The sequence below is a fragment of the Sinocyclocheilus anshuiensis genome, unplaced genomic scaffold, assembly GCF_001515605.1.
Source record: "Sinocyclocheilus anshuiensis isolate Anshui unplaced genomic scaffold, SAMN03320099.WGS_v1.1 scaffold2872, whole genome shotgun sequence".
Classification (NCBI taxonomy): Eukaryota; Metazoa; Chordata; class Actinopteri; order Cypriniformes; family Cyprinidae; genus Sinocyclocheilus; species Sinocyclocheilus anshuiensis.
The window spans coordinates 136,548-148,915 of NW_015560619.1; the positions used below are offsets into that span (position 1 = coordinate 136,548).

General features: G+C 36.4%; 1 protein-coding gene and 1 long non-coding RNA gene across 2 annotated transcripts in view; one reads left to right on the forward strand and one right to left on the reverse strand.

Moving 5' to 3' along the window:
- myo1hb (myosin IHb) overlaps positions 1 to 12,368 on the reverse strand; it is a 21,092-nt gene that overhangs the window by 7,424 nt on the left and 1,300 nt on the right. Inside the window, exons 2-23 of the mRNA XM_016478215.1 lie at positions 6,522 to 6,683; positions 5,982 to 6,097; positions 5,439 to 5,637; positions 5,231 to 5,311; positions 4,973 to 5,152; positions 4,788 to 4,886; positions 4,541 to 4,654; positions 4,314 to 4,385; positions 4,010 to 4,129; positions 3,826 to 3,893; positions 3,317 to 3,422; positions 3,093 to 3,173; positions 2,918 to 3,009; positions 1,902 to 1,996; positions 1,766 to 1,812; positions 1,579 to 1,659; positions 1,209 to 1,314; positions 994 to 1,111; positions 694 to 807; positions 490 to 566; positions 303 to 371; positions 135 to 219 (exon numbers count right to left, since the gene is read on the reverse strand). Coding sequence (XP_016333701.1) covers positions 135 to 219; positions 303 to 371; positions 490 to 566; positions 694 to 807; positions 994 to 1,111; positions 1,209 to 1,314; positions 1,579 to 1,659; positions 1,766 to 1,812; positions 1,902 to 1,996; positions 2,918 to 3,009; positions 3,093 to 3,173; positions 3,317 to 3,422; positions 3,826 to 3,893; positions 4,010 to 4,129; positions 4,314 to 4,385; positions 4,541 to 4,654; positions 4,788 to 4,886; positions 4,973 to 5,152; positions 5,231 to 5,311; positions 5,439 to 5,637; positions 5,982 to 6,097; positions 6,522 to 6,683 — 2,282 coding nt within the window. The remainder of the gene's footprint in view (positions 1 to 134; positions 220 to 302; positions 372 to 489; positions 567 to 693; positions 808 to 993; positions 1,112 to 1,208; positions 1,315 to 1,578; positions 1,660 to 1,765; positions 1,813 to 1,901; positions 1,997 to 2,917; positions 3,010 to 3,092; positions 3,174 to 3,316; positions 3,423 to 3,825; positions 3,894 to 4,009; positions 4,130 to 4,313; positions 4,386 to 4,540; positions 4,655 to 4,787; positions 4,887 to 4,972; positions 5,153 to 5,230; positions 5,312 to 5,438; positions 5,638 to 5,981; positions 6,098 to 6,521; positions 6,684 to 12,368) is intronic.
- LOC107681858 (uncharacterized) overlaps positions 11,634 to 12,368 on the forward strand; it is a 9,324-nt gene continuing 8,589 nt past the window's right edge. Inside the window, exon 1 of the long non-coding RNA XR_001633307.1 lies at positions 11,634 to 11,689. This is a non-coding gene — a long non-coding RNA (uncharacterized LOC107681858). The remainder of the gene's footprint in view (positions 11,690 to 12,368) is intronic.

Sequence of the window (12,368 nt, forward strand, 5' to 3'; positions counted from 1 at the left end):
TAGATAGATAGATAGATAGATAGATAGATAGATAGATAGATAGATAGATAGATAGATAGATAGATAGACAAAACTTTAATTCAATTTCCATTCATTGACTAACTGACTGTGAAGCATCTGACATGATAACTCACTTCTTGATGACTTTGACAGCCCAGGCTCTCCTTTCCCTTTCTTTTCTGGCCTGAAGGCCCCGCCAACATGTCTCAATCTTGGTAGCTGTTAAAAATGAATTAAGAGTAATGTTATATATATGGTTTTCATAAGTATCTATAATATTTTAAACCAAAAAAGATCAATACCTGCTTCCCTCTTCCTCTGGTATTCTCCTTTCACCCTATAGCCTTTGTATTTGGCCTGGATTCTTGTGGCTGTAACAAAAGAGATTGGAGACAGCAACCAACCAGGTCAAAGCTGACATTGCAAGGATCATCACGACGCCTTCAGGGAATGCCAGTCTTCTTTTGTCAGATGTTACTGGGGCCTTACCTAATTCATGCTTGCAGATCTCAAACGCATCTTCAGTGGCAAAAAGAGTCCTGGGATGGCGAATGAAGATTTTTGTCCTTGAGAAATAAGAGGAAATAGAAAAAATATATATATTTCAGAAAACACTAGGAGAAAACAGATATTCTCTGGTCCTAGAAGAACAACACAGTATCATACAGTAGCAGTAGCTTGTACAGTTTGTACCTTCCCATCTTGTACTCGTCTGGTTTGTAGCCAAGGTGTTTGATGAGTCGCTGCACTCCCTCTGCTGGTGTCCCCTTCCAGTGTGGCCATGTGTCAGGACATAGAGCCTTATATCTGCAAAGATAAGCATCGAGGTTTGTCACATGTTTGCAGGTGAAAAGTAGTGAGAAGAAGTGCCTGATAGAGAAGATAATTTCAAAGCAACACTAACTGAATGCACTGTAACTTTAGATAGAAAATGTCTGGCAAAGGCATGAAAGACAATTGAAGTCATAATGAAAACACACAATGCAAATGCACCTTTTCAGGAAGACCTCGTATCTTCTCCTATAAGCAAACCCAGCACGCCTGACTCTCAGGTGCTCCATTAACCCCAGGTACTTGACTTGATGTCTCACCATGACATCATCAAAGTGGTCTGAGGTTAGGCGAGTGAGAGAGAGGTCACAGGCACAGTCTTGTAAAACATTCAGCAGACAAAACCACTAACCAGAGGTGTGAAGTGAAAGGCTCACCTGGCTGCTTACAGTGGTTGGGTTTCAGACACCGCACATACCATGGCTCCTTGGTCATGAGGATTTCGGTGAGGCCTGCAAGGCTGCTCTTAAACTGGGTGGCTACCTGTTAAAAAAAAAAACTGGTCAAAAATGTCTTTTTGATTCCTGTACATGAATAAAGTGCTGCAATAGCTTAAATACAGGTGTTGCTCATAGGTTATCATCTATGATGATACTATACTAAAACAATAATCAGACAATCTGCAAAATTGTTTTCTCGTAGCCTGAAAATTAACATTAGGAATACATTATAGAGAGAAAGAGAGCAAGAGAACAGATTGGTACAATTATTTGTTTTAAGTGTCTATTTAAACATCTTTCACTGTACCGTCTCGGGTCTTTTCTTGCCGTCAGGTTCAATAGTATGGAAGCAATGCTGTATAATACTGTTCTTAGACTGTCGCATGACCTTAAACAATAACAAACAATTTTTGCATTTATGTCTATTTCATAGTCATTATTTTTTCAGTTATGTCAGGCCAAGAGAGAATGCATGCTGTGGTGAAACCTCTTACCTCTTTAATGTTTCTGTACAGAAGATCATTATTTTTGTCAAGAAATCCTGACATGAGGAAACCATAGAGGTCAAGATAAGGAAATGTTTTAAAAACCTTGTTTGTCTTTAAACTGTTTGCATTAAATGAAACTTACCAACAACTGAGTAAGTAACCTCTCCGGCATAGTGTAGAAGTCGAAAATCCCCTCGTTCAAGGGTCTTGCGTGTTTTCGGGTCAGCCAATTTGTGCCTGAAATTTAGAAAAAGTAAACTTGATTAATAAGTGAATACAATGCTTCGCAGCAGTACAAATTCTTGTTTACCACAGCACTTCAAGTCTAGTTTGCATTTGAAGGTTTTAGCTATTGTTGTGTAATTAAATGTATTGCCATAACATCTTTGCAGGCTATTACATGGCAGATGCAGATTAACAAACAATATAAGAAATATAAACATTGGATAAAACTAAACATAGAAAAATAACTAAACTATTGTAAATAATATACAAAGTCCACTGTATATATATATATTAGTAAGTAAGTCCATAAAAGATTCTTTAAATGTACCATCTTACAGTCCATCTTACAAAATAATTCATTTAGAGTTTGGCCTGATAAAAATCATTGTCTCATGACATTATAAATTGAGCAGACCAAAAGCATGTTTTACAGACACATTTTTGCCACAATACTGACATTTTGGTGGTTCTTCTCATTTCAATAAATGCCCATGAGTCTATCTAGTATATACGACAGCTTGTATATTCACAACTTAGTTTAAAAACTTGCAGGTTTTAGCTGAGGACTAGGATTGTAATATCAGTATAAATGGAAGCGATCTGCATTCCGTATCTACAAAATTAGCTATTATTATTTTTAGGGATTTATTGCAAAGCATGTCCATTCCTGCTCCTGGAGAGCTGCCTTCCTGCAGAGTTTGGCTCCAACACACCAGCTTGTAAGTTTTTAGTGATTCTGGAGACCTGGATTAGCCGGTTCAATTAGTACATTAGATAAACTCTGCTGGAAGGTGGTCCACCAGGAACAGGATTGGACAGCCCACAAAAGCCTACAATGCCTACAAAAGAGTCATAAAATGAATAAAATCATCTAGTGATATGATAGCATTGAAATACCAGAATTAAGCCAGTTTGAAGTGAAAAGCTACCCACGTGACAAAATGAGGGTGACCACACATCTTCTCCTCTAGCTTCTCCAGGAATGTAAAATCTGTGGCTTCTCCAGGACGCAAACATTCTTCATCCTTTAATTGCGGGATGCATAACATAAAGACTGTGACTTAATCACGTCTTGATGTGTATGTCAGCTTGAATCACTTCCACGTACCAGTATTGATATGATGCCTCTGTGTTTCTCTTCCACCAGGTCACAGATGATCTTGTTGTTAAAGTATGGCACTGGCTCCCACTGAAAAATGTCAACATGGAAAAAAATGCTTATCAGTGAAAATATGCTAAAACACAAGGTGAGGCAGATCTGTGTCCCAAAGCATTTACATAACATTACTATCTGTAAGTGTAACAAATGCTGTATGTACTGAAAATATTCACCTCGATTCCCTCCATCTCATACTCCTCCTGCTCTGATTTGAGGGTGAGCTGGATGAAAAGCTGCTGAAGCTTTTCATTGCAGAAGTTTATGCAGAACTGTTCAAAACTGAGGAGAAAAGCACCAGTAATCACACACATGGTTAATATCAATCCATCAAAACATATATCTATCTAGTACTCCTGTGCTGCTTAATATTTTTGTGGAAAATACACTTTTTGATGAATAGAAAGTTTAAAAAAAAAACAGCATTTATTTCAAACAGACATTTTCTGCAACATTGTCTTTACTGTTAAATTACGATCAAATTAATGCATCCTTGCTAAACCTTACTGACCCCTTTTAAATGATAGATGGCCCATTTATTTGTGTCTAGAGGGCTTGTTCTGACACTATATTGATAAAAAGGTTACTAATTGGTTTTGTTAACTCATTAACCCCTTTTCTTGAAGGAAACCATTACAATAAATGTATTCAGTGAGTGTGTATGACCGCAATGCTTCAGGGTCACCTGTTCACGTCAAACACTTCAAATCCATAGATGTCAAGCAGTCCAATCACCGTCTTTCTGGTTGAATCCTGCATCATACATATTATAAATAGACTGATAACCTAATAATCCATCAACTAATTCATGTATTTTTATAAACCACTATAAAAAGCATAATTTGTAAATTCCATGTAATCATGCATACCTTATTTGCCAACGATTCATTAATCTTATTAACAAGCCATGAGAATGTGCGGCCATAGATGGCTTTGGCTAGTGCATCTCTGGCATACTTTGCATGTTCAGCGGTGAAAGGGCTTAGAACCTGAAAATGATAAATACTACATAATCATGGATTTCTTAAGTACAGGAAATGTTAAAAAACATACTTAATATTCCACCTCCATTTTAAATTTACATTTATTTATCATTTAATAATAACTCTGTATAGCAATATGAATGTAAAACATGCTTTTTGTGCAACAATTAATGTGTCATACAAGTCTCACCTCTTCTGCTTTGGCTTCAATCTTTCTGTGAGTTAAACCCTCCTGTAACATGTTTAATGGGATTCCCAATAACTGACAAGAATAAATAATAAAGAAAGGAAAGAGAGAGAAATGGGTTGCAAAAACAAAACAAAACTAAGAGGTCAAAATTGGCATTACAGTGTAAACCGTAAAACTTCTAATGCATAATTATTCGAAAACCTGATAGAAGTGTCGGTGGAAAGTACCTTTGACAGCCAGTGTACTTCCGCACTGCTGTTTAATGTGGCATAACCATGGGCACTGGCCTCAAAGTGAACATTGCCGAGATGAAGGACACTGGCAATAATTGCAAACAGATGCTAAAAAAGACCAAACATATTGAACAATGACTTCTCTTTCTAAAAAGCAGCCTTCTACACTGACCCAGTCACCCAAGTGGACAAAAACTCCAATTAACATGCTCTAACTCCAATCAATCTGAGAGCGTCTTACCTCTATATCCTTTTCACTAAACTCAATGATAGTAAGAGCTTTCTGTACGGTTTTCCAGTCACTCTTGTCATTGATGGAGCTCACTTTGGCACATTCTCCCTGTCCAGAAAAAAATCGATTTTGAACAATAAAATGAATATGCTTTATGGCGCCGACATGTCTATGCATCTATCTGCGCTTCTCACCTGAATAAGATAGCGATATTTCTGACAGTTTCGCTCCAAGCCAAGCCAGCGGAGAAGCTCATCCTCCCCTCCCTCAACTAACTGATAGAAGATGTGGAAGTTCCTTTCTCCACGATTTTGATGGACCACCCTTGACTTCTCCAGTAAGTAGCTTAAGATGTGGCCACCAACTGCTGCTCCCTGAAAGAAAAAAAGCATTTGTTTACATTTGTAATCAATGCTGTCCGTTCTTCTACTTCTGTTTAAATCTGACTTTACCTGATGGTCAAACTGTATGTCCATGTACTTTCCAAATCGACTCGAGTTGTCATTTTTCAGGGTTTTGGCATTTCCAAAAGCCTGTAGATATAAAACGCCCAGCATCAATATTCTTTTACATGATACTGTGCTACACTTTGAGCATGTGCATTCAGAATATACCAAAGTTTTCAATGGCTCATTTCAGACAAAAAGCTTGAATTCTGACCTCCAGCACTGGATTGGAAAGAAGGAGCCGATCTCTCACATTGTCCAAGAGTCTAGTGCTGGGACAGCACACTGCATAAAACTGCAGGACTGTCTTAGAGGCCTCCGTCTTGCCAGCGCCACTTTCACCAGAAATGAGGATGAAGTGGTTGTTGGTTTCACTAATCATTGTCCGGTAAACATTGTCAGCAAGAGCAAAGCTGAGAGGTCAGAAAAATAACTCTTAAACTACATGTAAAATAAACAATGTATCAATATCAATGTTCTTTCAAAAATAATATATGTATACAGTGTATACAGTGCTCTTCAAAGGTTTTGGGTCAGTACGATTTTTTAATGTTTTTGAAAGGTCTCTTATGCTCACAAAGTCAGAATTTTTTTAAAAATACAAAAAAAAACCCAGTAATATTATGAAATATTATAATAATGACTCCAGACTTTTGAACGACGGTGTATTTTTTCTGTGTATAGTTAAGTCAGGTCAAGTCACCATTATTTATATAGCGCTTTTTACAATGCAGATTGTGTATAAATGCAAACTTACATATGAGGAGGCAGCTCAAAAAAGTTGACCCCCATATAAATGTCCATTTGTTTCTTGGTATAGATACCCAACTCCTTATATGGATTAACTGACACCAGGAGGGTCCCAATGTAGGTCTAATAGAAATAAGAAAGATTTCAGAAAAAGTTCAAAGCCAGTATTTTGCCTCAACAGAGTACTGAGTTACAAATATGAACTATCATGGGTTAAAGAAGGATCATAAGAAAATACGACTGTCTCAGCAGTTTCATTTAGGAGGTTGTTTATCCTTGTAAGTTACCCTTGATAACCTTAAACAGAGAATACCTCTGTGCTGCATCATCAGCAAAGTGAGTTTCCAGTCGCTGCGATAAGGCAAATTAGATGTATAGAGAATATTTGCACTTAGTAGACTGTGTGCATTGACCTGTGTTCAGCATGAGAGTCCACATTATTCTCTCCCCCATCTCAACAATTAAAGTAACTGTGATACTGATATTGCATTGCCTGCCTTTTTTATAGTCTATTCTAAGAGGTCATATGAGTGGGTGCATGACTCACATATATGAGGTTCTCATTAAACCGTTTTCTGAGGTTGTCCATAAATGCTGTCTCACTGGTGTATGCGTCCAGGAGAACAAAGTCCTGAATGCCCACCCGGTCCCGAGCTGTCAAAGACCCCTCCATATCCTGCAGGATCCGCTGGCAGCGCTCCTCTAAACTCTGTTAATCACAGACATACAAAATAAAGAAAGGAGTAGATCATTTTTCCCAGAAACAGCATTAGAAGTTGCTTGAAAATATACACCTATTTGTTGTACTTTGATTATTTATATTCTTCAGGACAATTACTGCATAAAATTTTGTAATTGTATATGTTTAACAGTAATTGCTCACAAATGTACACAAATGACCAACATCACCAACTTTCTTTCACTCTGGTGTTTTTTACATCACCCTACATCAGTAATATATAATTTCAGATGTGGCCTTGAACAAATCCTTTCAACAACATGCCATGAATCGTCTGAGCGCAGCCTCTACTTATCTAATCTAAAATGTTTTCTGCACCGTCTATCAAAAGGGACGTTCGTCAATTAACACTGAGAATGGCAGGGTCCACCCCGGTCTTGACAAACAGGAAGGATATTGTTTTTACGCGTTGATAAAATCGTATGTCCTCTGAAGTTATGTTTTGAAAGAAGTAAATGGCCCTAAATATCACTGTAAAAATTTTGCAATTTTTACAGTAAAAAATAATTGTGGTTAACTTACCATACCTTACCACATTTGGCGAAAGATTTACAGTAAAATATTTTAAAATGTATGGTTTTGGAAGTAAAAACTATTACCATATAAATGTCTGTAAAAATGTAATGGGATTTTTTTTACATTGCACAAATATTAACAATATATTAAAAGGCTAAATCATTTTTTCTTTTTTTTAACCAAAGAAAAATTTTTGTTAAAGAAAAGTATACATTTTAGTTGCAGAAACACTGTGATTCTCAGTTTGACATATTATTCCTGAGTCATTCTACTACTAGACTGTTACATAAAAAGCTGAGGCACATTATTTGCTGAGAGACACAGCACAGTGAGCTGTATTACACCATTAGTTTGGCTGTATCAACATGCTTTATTCACTACAAGAATAAATTTACATCAACAGCTGCATAATATTTTACACAAACAAAATATGTACCTTTTTCGTTCTCGTGTTATAGGTCTATCTTCGACCTGAAATATTTTTAAATTTGATCTAAAAAATTCGTATGAAAATATGGGAGCCCTTACCTTCAATGCAATTACTGTTTCTCTGAGTACTGATGTGGGAACTGTGTGTGATCTTATCCAGTTTTGTAAAGACAGAGCATCTGTGATTATTTCAAGTGCAACAGGAAACACTGTCATATCACACTCACCACGTCCACCATGGGAAGTCATTAATAAAAAGTTAAGTTAAAAAGTTAAAAGTGCTAAGGAAGCAGCGGTCTGTGTGTATGTGTGTGTCAAGAAACATCTGTCTGAAACAGAAATCATGATGGATTTATTGTCTAGCATCCTGAAAAGCTCAGCTCAGCGTAGGTTTGTCCTATCTTGGGTCCCTTAAACCTGAGGGCAAATCTATTTCTATCCGAGATTACACGGTTCCGTTCCTGTCATGGGATGGTATTTGGGCCAAGGTCACAGACATACAAAAACTCTCAATAAATGAACTATTCCTGTCTGGTGCTACTGATGTTTGATTTACCTCTAAGAACAGATGGAACACACTCCTTCTTTCTTCCTCACACACACAAATATCATTAATAATATCTTATTTCAAGAAGCACACCATGTGAAACCACATAAGTTTACAATTCATCATAAAACACATCCTTTTCGGAATTGTCCAGTTACTTGTACTCTATAAAGCCATACCGTATCATATTTGATACAGAAATTACTAAGGCCCTTAATTATCAACATGATCAAAACTTTGCTGAAAATCTTTGCATTAATAGTTTATACTTTTTAGCAAGTAAAAAGCCTTTTACTATAATTATAAAAATGTCCCCCTTCAGGTTTTGATACACATGTCTTTTTGCTATGAAATCTTTACTGTTTTTTTATAAGGTAAATGTAAGAATAACTTTTGTTAGTACTAAATCAAGATGAACACTTACTGGACTTAAGTAAATAAATATGAGTATCAAATATGATACATGAGGCTTTTGAGGAATGTTTATTTGTACATTTCCAAATCGTCATTGGATTGCATTATATGTTTTTCCCCTCACAATAAAAACCAGAGCTTTGATCATAAAACTTAAATACTTAAAACGTTAAATATCATTTTACTAAGACATATTAATGGGAGATATAGAGTGACAACTTATATTTACATGCATTTGAAGTAGACTGTTTTAAAGATCTCATTTATTTACATTACAAGTTATCAAAATTTCATCTTACTTTTTGGCCATAAAGATATCAGCAAATGTACCAAATGGCACATTTTTGCTCAGTTTGGGCCTATGATTAAAACAGAGGAGGATGTTCTCCTACATCATATATGATTCATAAAATGCATCAAATATATACAAATGAATCAAATATAATACTCAACAAAAAACACAACTTTTATTTATTTATTTAATATTTTTGTAAGTGTTCAACAAACTGTTCAGTTAAAAAAGAGATTTTTACGATTATTTCATATGTCAGGCTTCATGGTTAAACAGTTACTGACAACATTAGTCAAATAAAACGCACTAAGTTAGCTGTCAGTCAGTTGTGTACCACAAAAGCGACAGTGCAGAGACTAGGAAATGCTCTGAAAGATAAAGCTGGCATCACACTTGAGTCCTGTCTATCAGCTGGCAAAGAGCACTTAAACCAGAGCCAAGAGGGGATGCCAAGCCTCTGGCAGTCTGTCAATGTTCTTCTTTCATTACACACAGCATGGCATGTAGTGCATCCGCTTAAAAGACAATCATGATCTTAACTTTAAACTCAGGGCATTTCTTGCTACAGATACCCAGTTAAAACACTTTTTAACTTTACCATTACTTGATTGCAACATATGAATATTTATATAAAACCACAAAAACTATAAAAGTACAATATAACATATCATAATAATTGAATATAATAATATATACACGCAAATACTATATATTATATATCACGTATACACATATTATTTATGCTACCAATGTGTAGAGTTGAGAATGTTAAGATTGTTTTGTTTTTTTTCTTATAATCAAAACTGATCAGGTCTGAATTGGAAAAAACAAAAAGTTAATTTACACGATGACTTAGATTTCCACTTTGGTGTCACTGTTATTAGATACATCCTGCTGTATTTCCAAGTGAGTCACTGAGACATTAAAGCTGATTTTAATGGAGAAGGAAAGTCTATCTGGTTAACTGACCATCATCTGAGAGGCCATTCTATTGTCCCAAAACTCCAGTATGTCACTGGATCCCAGTGCTCAGCTCACAGTATGGCTTGAGACTTCGGAAAGAGCTAGAGCTCATCATTGGTCACTGGCCCACATTCTTCTATAACAGCCACTACACAAAGACTTGACAAATTTTGCTGCTTAAAGTCTAAATCTGAATTGACCTTCTTCAACCTGTACTAGTTATGCCTTTTAACTTTATTTCTCTGTTCCAATTAAAAAAAAAATAATCTGTATAGGTATTAATGAGAACTTCTCGATTGTTCCTCAAAACAATGTTTTAACTTTTTTACAAAATGGAATACCTTCTTCAACCTGTACTAGTTATGCCTTTTAACTTTATTTCTCTGTTCCAATTTAAAAAAAATAAATCTGTATAGGTATTAATGAGAACTTCTCGATTGTTCCTCAAAACAATGTTTTAACTTTTTTACAAAATGGAAATAAAAAAGAAAATACAGTAACATCTCCCAGTCATTTTGTAGTCCAATTTTGAGTCACATATTCAAAAAATATTATAAATCCAAATTTTTTTTTAAAGAAGAGGAACTTACAGAATAAAAAATCTAAATGAGTCAAAAAATTATCACAGCTTATGAGTATTTAAATTTTACTACATTATTTCAGCTGCTTTCTCCGCAGACATAAGTATATGAAATATTCCTGAATTACCTCAGCATCCATTGCTTTTTCCAAAAGAGATGATTTTTAATTCTCCTTGTATTGGTCCAGGGCTCAGAAGTTTAAAGGGCCTTTAGTGCCCAGTTTGCCCCAGCATGATGGAAACCCAGGCCAGCAGAAGACACGTCTAGGCTGATCCACTTCACATTCGGTCCTGATCAGTTCAACTCGCTTTTTCTTTCTCACTTTTCTTCTCTATCTCACATCTTTCCATCTCTTGTTCTCATGAATTTATTTCCGTTTAAGCAACACTACTAAACTCAGCTCACAGTCTGCTCCAAGATGCTGAATGATTCATGGAGAGGCGGCAAGAGAAGATCTCATTCAGCGCCTCTCCTTAGAGGCCACTGGATGTAACACAAGGCTGTGGAAACCTGAGCTAAAACCCTGCTCCCTCCCCTCCTACCGGTCTTCTTCTGCACAAAATTACATTGTTGGGGTCTAGTTACTGATCTTTGATTAGGTGGATCCGTTTTCTGCTAATTACTACCCACTCACCAACACAAGGCCCGCGGCTCATTGCCCATTTGGTGTAAAACTGCCTCTATTTTATTTTTACAAACTGATGGATGTGTAATCACTCTGACTGCTGGGACGGTCAGCTGAGGCTCTGATGGAACCTGAGTCAGGGGATGTTTACCTCATTACTGTAAAAGGTGTGTAAATACTAGCCTTCCTTAGGTCATGTTTAGGTTCAGATGCCCCACTTTCATCACTCATGTAATTTTAGTTTCAACTTTCATGTCTTGAGATATACATTTGCATTCATCAGCTGACTCTAAATGACATCAGGTAATGGGCAATGTCATTGCGTGAACACAATCACTCAACTGGTTCGTGAATGAATCGTTCTTTTGAACCGATTCTTTTCAGTGAACCTGTTGAACAAATTGGATGAATCGTTTAAAACAGTTCGAACCGAGTACATTGCTACAAGAGCACTTGAATGTTGAATGTTGTCAAAATTACGCGATGACGTAAAAATAACTGATTAATGAATCGTTTTAACTGATTCGCTAGAATGAACCGTGTAAAAGAACCGGTTTGCGGACTTCCATTCCATGTGTGATATGTAGGCTACCATACACTTGACTCGAGGTAAATCTTTTTTACTTACGAAGCCCATGTCATAAATTGACCGTTGACAAAGAGCTTGATTGACAGGCGATCTGTTCAAAAATACGTTCTGATGTTTATTCATGTTCATTTCGTGCTTTAAGTAAATATGAAAAGACGATCGGTTCACGTGTTTGAACCGAGGCAATACAGCGATCTGTCACAATATATTAAAGAGCCACAAAACGGTATTTATTGTTTGGAATGGATTTCTTTAAAAATGACACAATTTAAGAGCTGAGAGTCCTGAGATCTTGCTTCATACCAGAAGTAACCTGCTTTGTCTTTGTCGGTGTGTTGTCAGTTTCCTCTTTGCTCTGCGATGTATCTTTCACTATGTGAGAACATGAGTGTGAGAGCGGCATTGTTTGTCGGGGATGGCAACAGTAACCAAGGTCATTTAAGTAATCAAGTGGTCAAGTGCAAAGACTGCAAGTGTGGGTATTTGGACAAAGCCAATAGCCTTGTCCAAATACCCACACTTGCGGTCTTTGCACTTGACCACTTGATTACTTATATGACGTATTTCCATTGGAAAGGTTTCCGTGACCTCTCGCGAGATCTCGGCAAAACGTCTCACGATTTATTTCCAGAACATGATTTATTTATTTTTATTGATTTAGTCATTTAGCAGACGCTTTTATCCAAAGCGACTTACACA